The sequence below is a fragment of the Gavialis gangeticus genome, unplaced genomic scaffold (genome assembly GCF_001723915.1).
Source record: "Gavialis gangeticus isolate Ggan-Ray unplaced genomic scaffold, GavGan_comp1, whole genome shotgun sequence".
NCBI lineage: Eukaryota > Metazoa > Chordata > Crocodylia > Gavialidae > Gavialis > Gavialis gangeticus.
The window spans coordinates 67,304,457-67,317,378 of NW_017729022.1; the positions used below are offsets into that span (position 1 = coordinate 67,304,457).

A 12,922-nucleotide genomic window follows, 5' to 3' on the forward strand; every position below is an offset into this window, starting at 1 on the left:
AACTTCTGGGTCTGCTGCTGAGTGTGCTGGGGAGCCCCCTGTGGTCCTGTGGGACACCCCATCCACCCCAGCATTGCAGCATTCACAAGCTACCTGGTACCCTGAGGTACATTGAAATAACATTTAAAAATGTCAATGTCTGAATCTCCAAATCTTTCCGAATCAATTTGGAGGGCTCCAGTTCAATTGAGAGAGATTAAAGGATCTCCTGATTCAATTTGGATTCAGAGATTCGGCCACCAAATCAGGCCGAATCTCCACCAAATTGAATCAGGGACTGAAGCTTTGCACAGCCCTATATATTACCGTATTTACTTGAATGTAAGATGACCCTGCATATAAGACAACCCCCCAATAATTAGATTTTATATATGAAAAAATGATAAACTTGTTATAATTTTCCAGGCATTAAATCTAATTAATTATTGGAGGTTTGCCTTGCATTTATCCCTCTTCCATTGCTACAGCAGGAAAAATGAATCTGGTGAGGGGTCAGTTAGCCCTCTTGCCCTTGTCCCCCGCCCCCCAAAACTTCTACTTCTTCCCCTGCAGCCCCTTCCTTCCCTTACTACCAGACCCTGCTTTCCCTGAGCACATGGAAGTAAGGGGCAAATTTGAAAATACTGACTTTGAAACACATGCCTGTAGTAATTTAATTAATCTAGAATTGATGCCTATTACCTTTTTTGAAACTGCTGTATGTTTTAGTACAGGGACTCTATAAATGCACTTTTAAGTAGCACTTTTATCTATATATTTATACAAATAAATAAATTAAAAATACACATATTAGTCCAAAGCCAAAAGGGTTATGACTTATCCAGTTCATTGGGCTGGGCCCTAGCAAAGTCAACAGAATTTCAAGCTATGGTGACTGCAGCAGGGCACTAAGGGGCCTGCTACTTGAAGAGTAGGAATGGTCACCCAGGTGCCGGTTGGCGGGGCAACCAGGAGGAGCTAGGGCCTCACACCTGTTGAGTCAGCTGACTGGAAGGGGCAGGCCTAGCTCCTATATAACTCCCAGGCTGAGGCCAGGTGAGGAGGCCCCTGCCTTGCGACAAAAGGAGAAGGAGCTCTGCCCTGAGTGGAAAAAGGGAGAAGTTTGTAGGTAGGTGCAGCTGGTGATACGGGGGAGAGATGGAGCACTTGTGGGGTGGCTCAGAAGATGTTTTAGCCGTAAGGCCTAGATTTAAATTATAGTGCGGAGGCTTGTGTTTTGTGTTCGTTGTTTAAACCGGAGGACCGGGAGAGGCTATAAGGGGATGGAGGAGGCCTCATAGGGGGCCCATGGCAGTGTGAGAACCCCAGCCCCAGAGAGAGGGGCAGCAAGAAAGGTGCCAGCGAAGGCACAGCATTTGGGGTGTGCAGACCCCAGCCTTGGAGCAAAGGGGCCAGGCATGTCTACGGCCACCTGAGCCCACCTGTGGGGGGGCTTGAGACCCCGAGGAGGAGAGCTGGGGCCAGGCACGGCAATGGCCGCTTAAGCCCCAGGGCTGTGGTAACCCCAGAGCAAAGGCAAAGGGGGCAGCACGGAAAAGGCTGCAGAAGCCAGAGCACCTGTGGGGTGCGGTTCTGACAAAAGGCTGTGGAAGCCAGAGCACCTGTGGGGCGTGACTGAGAGACAAGGGCTGCAGAGAGCCTGAGCACCAGAGTGGGCGCAGAGTGTGAGATAGACCAAACAATGTCCGGTCCATCTGCGAGGCGTGGGGTGTGGTACAGGGATGGTTGGAGCCACACATAGCCCATAAGGCTGGGGTGTTTGGAACCCCGTTTTATAAACAAGGATTGGGGTAATAGGAACTGTGACCAGGAAGCCGAGAGGCAACCTCTCTTTTACTTTCAGAAGTTTAAGATGTGGCAGCTGAGAACGAGGGTGCGTTAACACAAACTTGGCATGGTAGGAGGCGCTAGGGGAGAGCACGGCAAGCCTAGGATGTTTCCCCAGCCTGGTACAGTGATCCCGTAGTTCAACACTGCTCAGTATGTCTGTGTACTCCAGATACCCCCATAAAGGATCCATGAGAATTAGCCCACCCAGTCATGACTGGTACTGGGTGTTCTTGGCAAAAGTCCTGGAATCCTCCAAAAATGAGATGCAGGGCAACCTAGTCTGGCTGCACCTCATGAAGGACAGACTCACAATAATTGTACATGACAGGCTGAGAGGAGATGGCAGAGGGATTCTGGGTGATCTGTTTGAGGCCCCATTTGGTGATGTTTACTAGACATTCAAGGCTGGTGAAAAAACAGGAATCACTGGAAATGGGAAAGAAAGGCACAGCTCATCTGTGGGGGTGAAGAGGAAGTCAAAATGTATACAATGTAGTGGCTGACTATGACTTGAAAAAGTTGATGCTGAGGAAGACTGAGTGCAGTGGGCCCCAGCAAAACTCTTCTGGGAGGGCACTGAGGTAGTTCTTTGCATAATTGTGATGGTTAAAGGTGATGGGCATGCAGGAACACTGGTGCATAGATGCACAGTGCAGTTTTTCTAATGGGAATAAAAGTGCTTTAACTGTAAAGGTGTGTTTTGGACTCTCAAGTGAACCATAGCAGTCACAAGGCAGGTCAGTAGGGGTATCATTATTATATTATATTTTGTTATATAATTATTATATATTTTTATGATATAATATAATATTAAAAACATTGCAAAAATACCCTTATCCTTGTGGTAGGTTCCCATCAGTATGTTTGTCCAGTATGGACCATGTGTTTTATAGTCATGCTCAGTGTTAGCTGCATTTAATCAACTTCATAGTTGGTTTCCATTACTGAGCACACGCTGCTTTTAGCAGCAGTTACTTAATGATAGACCACATATTTAATGAGGTTTCCTTATACACAAGGAGCATTTTTCCCATGCTGATTGGGGTAAAAAATCTTGCCTTATATTTGAGTACATATGGTATTGCGCAAGTGCCTCAAAATGCTAAACAGAGAAATCATGCTTGTACAAAGAAGGTTTCACCCCAGGCTGTTTTCTGTGTCTTTCTTCTTTGGGTCAAATACAGCATAGATCAGTAACACTTGAAAACTGTTTCCAGTGACTGGGCTTGGTGGCTTCAATCCATTTCCTAATAAAAAGATGGCTGTGTTACAGAGGCAAGCCTTTGCAGTTTGCACTGTTTTTGTTGGTTGGTTTCATCACTGATACCAAAGGTAAAATATTTCTCAAGGCCAAGATTTATTAAAATAGGGGCCTAAAGCTGGCTTCTGAATCTGTATTTAGGCACTGGCTAACGTTGCCTGAGTTTTGAAAGCATTATATACCCAGAAGCTCCCACTGACTTCAGTGCTGGTTGATCTGTGGAAGTGTCTTGAGATGCCAAAGATAATCTCTGCATTTGTGGATTAAGATGGGTTGTCAGTCCAGTTTTCAATCTGGGGGTGCTTCTGGATCCTATTCATGGAGTCTAACATAATGCTGGAGACCAAGCACATTTGTTTACATTTGAAATTGGTGTAGTGATTCCAAGTATTACTTGCTGTTCTTTAAACCTGTGCAGAATCTTGTCTGGAGGATTTTAGCACTCTGTAAATGAGGTTCTCTTAGGGTATGTCTACAACTTGGATTGCTGCTAAGAAGTATCCTCTGCCTCTTGCTCCTGCTCAGCATACACTAAGGCTAGGAACAGAAGTTGCACATAAACTGGTTTAAATAATCAGAACCTAGTTTAAACCTTTAACTGAACAAAGGTTCAGTGTACATAAGCTAGTTTCAAAATGGTTGAAACTGGTTTAAGATGCACCTGGTTGAATGCATTATCAGACTTAACTGATTTGGGTCAAACCAGTTTATGAAACTTCTGTCCCAGACCCCTTCCTGGTTCAAGTTAAATCAGAGTCCCTGAGCATCCCTGCATGGTTTCCAGCCCTAGGCTGGGCTGTGCTGTCTGCTCCAACAGAGAAGGGTTGTGAAGAATAGGGAAACAGGGACTGCCCTGCCCCAGGCAAACCACAGCTGGGATCGGGGGGGGGGGGCGTTAAACCCCGCTTCCTCTGGTTAAACCACCACTTCTCTGAGTACAGCGCTGCCCTGCCCTGCAAAACTTACTGAACGTTACTGCTGGCTGTGACTATAGACTACAAATCCCAGAGGGACCTGGAAGCAGAAAGAGGAAGTGAAGAACAACCCTGCAGAGTCCTACTTCTGTGATTCTGGACTGCAAATCCCAGAGACCTTGGGGGCAGCAGGAAGAGGTGGTGAATACACAGCCCATGCTGGCCATATTCCAGAGAGTGGTCATGTTGTGCCCCCCAGGCTTCTGGCCTGAGCCACAACAGGCATGTGGCTGTATTTCCTGAATCAAAAATGAATGCATGTCCAGTTGTTTCTCAGTTTTTTCTCTGCAGCTAAGACTAACCTGCAAAGACTGAATTGATTTAGCCTCGGGCTCTTTGACTGTCTGTACTTAGCTAAAATGACAGAGCTGAGGCAGTTTAGCCACTTTAGAGTAGCCCTGAGCACATACCAAAGAGCACAACCAAGATAGAGAGGATGAGAGTGGTGCTGGGTTATATATCCTCAAGGCTGCTCTAGGGTAGCTACACAGCCTCATTCACAATCCCTAGTTTTGAATGCCAAGGGCTGTTAAGGAAGGTATTTTCAATGCAAGGGCCTTCTCTTTGTAAATGGCTTCCAGTGTTGTTCCAACAAAGCATGCATGTGTTAATCTTTGGGCCCAGGTGGAAAGCGTCTATGTTTACACTGGATCTTGCTGAGGAAGGTGGTGATGTGATGTATTGGTGCTATTAGTTTGATTTTTTTAGTTGACAAATAACTTGTTTTTTATCATTCTGTTTGTGTCTGTGTCTAGGGGCTTAGTGATAGAAGCAGTAGGCATATTTTTAGAGGTCTAAAAGAAAAGAAAATAAACACGCCAATGCTTTTATGAAAATGAAGCAGGCTGGCAGGACAGTGTGGGAGAAATTGGCTCTGGCCAGTGTCTCTGCTGTAGCTATTCTGGGCCTGATTCTGCTTTGCTTTACTCATAGTGAATACTGCCTTGTGCAACCCAGCAGCCCCAGAAAAGTTACAGCAACCAACTAAAATAATCTATACAAGTTTTTCTTAAACTACTCAAACTGGTATAGCAGTTAACTTAATCTACGATCTCAAGTTGACGTTTGAGTTGGGGTTTGGCCCCACTAGCAGCTTTATCAATGTAAGCTGGCACAGGCATGCATTTCAGAAATGCCTTTGATTCCCTGGAAATGTAATCAGAAAGTTTTGTGGTAGCTATAAAACAAGAGCTAGACACATCAATGGCTTTTTTGGGGGACAAACAATATTTTTTTTTCCCCATGTGTGTTATATTTTGATTTGTAAAATGAGCATCCTGAAAGCAGGGGAGTGTTTGACAAAGATTACTGGAAACTTTCTGGACGTGCATAATTGTAGGGGAGTGTGAAACGTGAAATGAGATAACCTTGGGAAATGAGCTGTTTCACCTGGCTTGAATTTTCAAAAACAGTCCAATTCCATGAGGAACATGAAAGATTTTGTGGCGTGTTTCCCCCTCAACAGTCTATAACAAGGTTTCCCTAGTAAAGGTAAAAATGGTCAAGTGAGTACAAGATCATGCTCACTCAAACACATGTTCTTTTGTGAGAGAGATTACTGAATTTTTCAGAAACCTGAGTGATAGAAAACAATTTTCAGCAAAAAGGCATGCAGTTTGAAATGTGTGCTTCTTACACCCCTTGAATTTCAGGTTCTGAGAGTTCCAGAAAAGTTGTGCTATAACCACGACGGGCATTAGCCAGTACTGTTACAAACATTACATATGAAATATTGTAGGTCTCAAGATAGTGACTTGCAGTAATGGCCTTAAGTGAGTAGTGAGATGCCTTTCATTTCTTCAGGGTGTGGAGTATTAGAGATCTCTTAAGCTACAATGTTCTAATGCAATTAACAGCACATTCTCATTGTCTTTCACAGGATTTTGGTTCCTAAGTTGCTTAAGGACTTTCCTTCGCCTTAAGATGCACTGAGTGCCCCTTGTTCTGTTTTAAATTCTTCTGCTCTGATGTAGAAGAGCCCACCAGCTTATATGACTGTGTAGGGTATGTGAGAACCCAGATCCCACCTCTCATACTCACCATGAGGAGCTATGTGGTCTCTATATGGAATCATTGAAATCAATGGAGCTCCAGCATTGTATTGCTGGAAGTGCCTTAGCAGAATGGCCTTTTGGATGAATGAAATGAGAGGGTTATATCTAGCCAAACTGCTGATGATATTTCTACAAACTTAGGACATGCATATGAGGAGGCTGCTTCTTCTCTAGAGGTCATGTATCTAAACAGAAACATGCAATTTGCTGTATTGGGTCTGCTTTTCAGAGTCTCTTGTCCAGTCCCTGCCTCCAACAGGTATGACAGTGGCTGTTGGGGCTGTTATCAAAGCTGGTCCCTTTTTCAGTCTTGACATGTCTATATGAGTGAGGCCAGAAAATGGGCCAGACTTACCTACACATCTTTGTGCCATACCTGTTGTTGTAGCTGTGACTAATACCTCTGCTTGAGAGAGAAGGCAAACTAGTAAGCATATATACCACATGTCAACCAGACAATTATTCAACACTTCTAGATGCTTTGTGTATATTCCTTTGTTGGGGTAATACAGAGATAGTTTCTCTGTCACTGCCTTTGTAAGGCCACTTTTGCTGTGTGTATGCAGTGTGGTACATGTGCATCTCTTGGCCTCTGTGTTTATGTTCCTCTCTGTGTCTCCATCTCACTGTTTAACTTTTAAGTTCTGTTTGCTCACTTTGCTAGTCAAAACAGGGTTTTGTTTTCCTTTGTTGGGATGTGCAGGGTTAGTGAAAGTAGTTAAGAGAAGAAAGCTGTCCTCTCCTCTACATCAACACCTTCACTGCCAACAATAATTATATTCTAGACATGGAGTTTTTCTCTTATCTGCGGATGCATGGAGAGGGGGTGGTTGTTTTAGAGATGAGATATGCCAGTGATAGACGATTTCTGGATTTTCTCAAATGCTAGATGTTATCCCAGGAGATTAGGGAAGGGATTTGTCTACAGATCTAAGGGCAGCTGCCCATTCAGCACGTGGCCTGTATCTACCACCCGCCCTGTAGGCTGTTTTTACACATTGGCTTCATTTTTCAGGCAAGAATTGCCCTTTAATTCCCAAAGTGTTTGTTCTGCTCTGCTAAGAAATTAAAGATTACATTTAAAGAAACAGAAATGCATTTGCTAGGTTGGCCCAGTAATTGCAATGGTGTGAGAAGAACCCAGATGAAGGCACCACATAAAATGTTCTCAGCAGACCTCAAATTATCTTGAACTTAGTTCTACAGTTTATAAACCTGAGCTGATGCTTGTGAAAGTTTAGCCAGCACAGGCTGATGTGGCTAGCAGGGATTCCCTGGCAAAACAGGGAGCTTTTCTCTCTCAGGGAATCTGTCTCCCTTGTTCCTTGAACAACTATCCTCTTCCTTTAACCTATCCTAGACCATGTGACCAGTGGGATGTTTTAGGTACAAAGATAGGTAGTTAGATGCATGATTCCTAGTCGCAAAGACCTTAGATCATTCAGATGATATTTCCTCCTGGAGATCCAGACATTTTCAATAATATGCTTCACATGGTGCTACCTTTTTTCATCTACTGACCTTAGGGCAAGCTGTGATCATAAAATCTGTTGTCTTTGTTTCAAGGAGCTTAGGTAGCAGCTTTGCCTACCACCCTTTTCATTATAAGATTAATTTTGTTTTGCCCTTCACCACTAAAAATTTATGGAGTAGGCTGCATAGCAGACCATATTGAATAATGCAGAGCTTTGCTGATTACCAAAACAGAGTTGAAACTCTTTGTGATGAAGATGTGTTGTATGTGAGGTAAAAAGAAATCAAGCCTGCTTTCTTAGACATGTTTTCTTATCCTTAACAGGTCCTCAAATTATGGGGAACTTTGGGTCTAGCTGTGTGTCCCGTAATGATAAACAGTTAATAATATGCATTCTGTCTTGTGTTAGGCTATCCAGTATTACCCCTTGTACAAGGATTTGTGAGGAGTCTGTTTTCCAGCATGGAAATCTCTCTCAGAACGATGTCCTCTTTGGACTCCCAGTGAGAAAGTAGGAGTTTTCCTTCCACCCCCCCACCTTTTCCTTCTGTGTGCATCATGCTGAACATTCATGAGTGACGTTCTCAGACAAACCTGATCAAAACAGGTGCCTATATGACAGACATTGGGTCATGTTTCCAATGTTTGGTGCTTTAACTGAGCGCTATGGAAGACTCCCTCAAGCAAGTATCTCCACTGACTTGTCTCATTCCATTAAAAACAATTGATAAATGTGTATTTTTTTTATTTTATTGATGGGTTAGAGGGGCTTGCAAAAGCATTACTTTTTTCTGTTGCTGTGCTTGCAAGATTCCCCTTACTCCTGTCCCAAACACTTCTGCAAGCTTTTTTCTCTGGGCTGTCCATGGGCAGATCTGGGATTTTGAAAAGTGGGGTGCAGGTGTTGTGGTACATTATCCCATACAACACAACCCATATTTTTATCCAGGTAAAAAGAAACTAGAAGCTTTGCTAGGGGCCTAGAGCTATATTGTTCAGTTTAAGATTAAAGAAAAAAACTATGTAACTTTATTGGAATGAGTTAAAAACAGTTGGCAGGGCTATAAAATAGAAGCCACATTACCGGGAGCATCTAACAGACAGCAGAATTGCAAAACAAAGCATAGTTTGATTAGTGGACTATCAAGACTGTTAAAAAGAGAGAGGGTCCTTAACACCTGTGAAATGAGTTTAAAACAGGGGTGGGCAATTATTGGAGTTTTGGTGAGTTGTTGCAGGGCAGACAACTGATCTCATCTGCCCCCCACCCACTGCCAGGGGGCACTGGATGGAGTGGGCTGGCGGGTAGCGGGGTCTCCGTGGAGACCAGCATGGGACCCCTGAGGTCAGGGCCTGCTTGGCCAGGCAGGTAGGATGGGGCTGTGGGAAGGCCCCCATGAGTGGTGTCCAGGACTGGGATGGGCAATCAAGGCCGGGATCACAGTGTGACGACAGCCCGGGGCCGGGCCCTGTAGCGGAGCTGTAATCCACTCCCCACATGTACCTTTGATGTGCCGGATCTGCAGACAGGGATGTGCAGCGAGTGGATCACAGCTGTGCTCTGGGGCCTGGCCCCACAGTGTTACCACCCTGCTATCCCAGCCCCCGCCCTCCTGTCCCACTCTCAGACACCACTCCTTGCCTGCCTGCAGCCCCATCCCATCCAACCGTCCAAGCACACCTGGCCCACGGGGGTCCCAGGCTGGTCTCCATGGAGACCCCAACTGCCCCATCCAGCACCCCTGGAGGTGGGTGCACAGCAGACAGGCTGGGGTGCCCAGGCAGCAGGGCCAGGTCCAGCAGCAGTGGTGACACTGGCAGGGGCAACTGGAAGGAGGTGCTACCATGGGGCTACTGGGAGCACAGCCTAGCTGTTATGCTTACCCAGGCTCACCATGTGCCCAGGGTCAGTAGAACCAGCCGCATGCGCCAAGCCCTGAGCTGCTCCCTGTGCCTGGGCCAGGCAGGGCTGAGGGACCTGCCGTGGGCCGGACAGAATCCCTTGGCAGGCTGGATCTGGCCCGTAGGCCATATTTTGCCCTGGTTTAAAAGGAATCAGCTAAATTTTAATAAGCCATGTAGTCAAGTGACTCCCTCAGCTAGGGTGGCCATCACAGAGGACACTCCAGTTTTCTGCTACTCTGTCCTCTGTTGATACGAAATCGGGCACCTTCAAGAGAAAAATAGAGGACATAAAGGTGCCAGATTTTGTATCAATAGAAGACAACCGGACTGTCCTCTGTGATGGTCACCCTACCCTCAGCATTGCCTGAATAGAAACGTTGCTGCCACTGCCACGCAGTTGGTTTTAAACACTAGGTGGAGGAGGAATCAAAGTGGGGTGCAACTGCACTAGTGCACCCCCCTTCCTCCCCCGGATGTGTCCTGGGGCTGTCCTTACTCTCAGCCCATCCATGCTTTGAAAGCTAAACTTATTTTTAATGGTTCTGTAATTGAATGCAAAACGATGTGCCACCTGCCTCTCTCTGGGCCTTCATTAACTGCTACTTACTCTCATTGTGCAAGGATTTTATACTGCCCATCAGAGATGAATGTAAGGGACTATTCCATATTCACATTTTTCACCATCGTCAGCAGAAAACTATGACATAGAAGGAGGTGATTCTTCCTTCTACTGCAGCACTTTTTAAAGGGCTAATCTGTTGTACAATAAAGAGCTAATGTTTGTTTTTTTCCTCTTTCTTTAGTTTTCTCAGCTAATTAAAATCTTCAACTCGTTGGGTCCTGAGAAGTTCCCACTTGTGGACCAAACATTCTTCCCAAGCCATAAGCAGATGGTGAGTGCCTCATGTTTATTTTGATAATGGCATAGTTGTGGGGGGGGAAAGCAGAGAATGTGTTGGAAGTGAAAGGAGTCATTCTGGGAGTCCTGGGAATTTATACAATACCCTTGACTTTGTAGCCAAGAAATCACTGAGAGAAGAGCCACAGGTATATAATAAGGCTGTGCGAAGCTTTGGTCCCTGATTTGATTTGGCGGAGATTCGGCCTGATTCAGTGGCTAAATCTCTGAATCTGAATCAAATCAGAAGACCCTTTAATCTCTCTGAATTGAATCAGAACCTTCGAATCGATGCGGAGAAATTCAGAAAGATTCGGTGATTCGGACATAGAGACAGCTTTAAATGTTTTTTCTACATACCTCTAGGTACCAGGAGGCTCATAAACATTGCGATGCTGGGGCACGTGGAGTGTCCCACAAGCGTGGGGGGCTCCCCGGCGTGCTCGGCAGCAGAACTGAAAGTGGACCAGCAGCACTTCTGATCCACTGGGGAGCACATGGGGGGGGGGGGGCCCCCCCCCCCCCCCGCCCCCCCCCGGGGGCAAAAGGGGGGGGGGGCCCCCCCCCCCCCCCGCCCCCCCCCGGGGGCAAAAGGGGGGGGGGGCCCCCCCCCCCCCCCGCCCCCCCCCGGGGGCAAAAGGGGGGGGGGGCCCCCCCCCCCTTTTGCCCCCGGGGGGGGGCAGGGGGGGGGGGGGGCCACACCCCTCTGGGTCAGCAACTGGTGCCTCCTGGGTCTGGGGGGGCCTGGGAGTCTGTCTGGGCTGATCGCTGAGTGGGGGCAGTGCAGGGAGACCCCGTGCACACTCCCCAGTGGACCCAGAAGTGGACCAGAAGTGCTTCTAATCCACTTCCAGGTTCACCACCAAGCACATGGAGGACCTTCCCACGCTGCTGTGGGATGCTCCATCTGTCCTAGTATTGCAGCATTCATGAGCTGCACCTGGTACCTTGAGGTACGTAGAAAAAAATGTTAAAGCTGTGTTTATGTCCAAATTACTGATTCTCCAAATCAGCATTGAATCGGGGACAGGGACCCAAATCAACGAATCAAATCACTGTTCCCGATTCCAGCCAAATCCAAATAGATTAGGGCCAATTTCACACACCCCTAGTATATAATACACTGTTCAGGAGGCCCCTTTTCTTTCCCACTGAGAAGGTGGGAAGGTAGGAAAGAAACAAAAATAAAATAAAATTTCTGTGTATAGAGGCTTGTTCTCTAATGCAAGGAATACGCTCATTTGGATGAGATTAAGTTGAGTCTTTGCCCTGTCATTGTTTATGATGCATGGAAGATTAGGGCTGCAATATATTACACAAGTTTGTTATATAAGAACTCTGCTATTTGTTTGCCTCATCTGTGGCATAGTAACTATCTAATAAACAAACTTACCACCCCTAGCATTGTTAGGTGAAGTTGGTTTGACTTCTTGAACGTGAGCTCTTATTTTCTTTGGTTTCTATCATTTGTTTTTGCATAATTGTTCTTGGTGTTTATTATCCGCTCAATGTCTCAGCACATATTATGCCTTAGACTCGCACAGTTATTAAACATGCTGTAGGCTCCTTAAGGACAACTGCTTCTTCAGAGCCTTGCACACATGTCTCCCATGGCAGGGAAAAGAGATGGGTGCTTTTACACTAATTAGCTGTATTTCTCTGGGCTTTACCTTATAAGCAAACCTGATCCCATGCAAAGAAGGCTCCTAGTGGGGCCTTTTGATAAGTTTTTTACTCTCAGCATGCACCTATATCCCCCCCATATCCCAGTGACTCCTGCTTCTCTCAAAGGCCTGCATGGTCGTTTCTGTTTATTAACCATAGCCCCGTGTTTGAATACCATGTGCTCTTCAGTTTGTTTCCCTGGGCTTATTCTGCATTCTGAAGCAAGGTCAGTGGGATGGTCAGCCAGTGGGCTTAAGATGTATTTGGAAGCTAATCTGTGGCTCTGGAGGCCTGAGCGCAAGTTCCTGTTCTGCTACATCCTATCTTGGAGCATGTTGGGTAGGGCCAGACTCTGGATGACATATGTAGGTGGGCACTGGTGGGGTTTTTTGGAAGAAGCTAAAAAAAATCCCTGGATGCTTCTGAAAATCCTGTTAAATGATGATCTGCATCATAAGACTTAACTACGTTTAAAAATATGACCTGCAGGCTGTCTTTGCTTCTATTTTCTTATCTGTAACAAGGGGCTAATAGTACTTCTGTGCCTCATGGGGTGTTGTGAAGAAGTACAGTGAGGACTTAAGGTGGTCAGAGGCTGCTGTGATGGGGTTATATAATTCACTGGGAAAGAAGGGTAAATGGATGCGCTTTTTACCCGGAACTCCAGTTTGTATTAGTTTGTCACATCATGTTTGTTTGTAGTTGTCCATTTAATCAAAGGGCGGAAAATTCATAAGGGAGATGCTTTGCTACCTGGGTCACTACAAAACAGTGGTCAATTTGCCTTGTCCTCCCCTTCAAGTGCTACAATTTGAGCAGAGCTGGTCAAAATCTTTGTTGCATATAAATTAGCTAACAAAT

The 12,922-nt window shown here is 45.8% G+C and overlaps 1 protein-coding gene across 1 annotated transcript in view; it reads left to right on the forward strand.

The window, feature by feature from the left end:
- Positions 1 to 12,922, forward strand: part of SYN3 (synapsin III) — a 328,068-nt gene that overhangs the window by 57,717 nt on the left and 257,429 nt on the right. Inside the window, exon 5 of the mRNA XM_019515812.1 lies at positions 10,302 to 10,391. Coding sequence (XP_019371357.1) covers positions 10,302 to 10,391 — 90 coding nt within the window. The remainder of the gene's footprint in view (positions 1 to 10,301; positions 10,392 to 12,922) is intronic.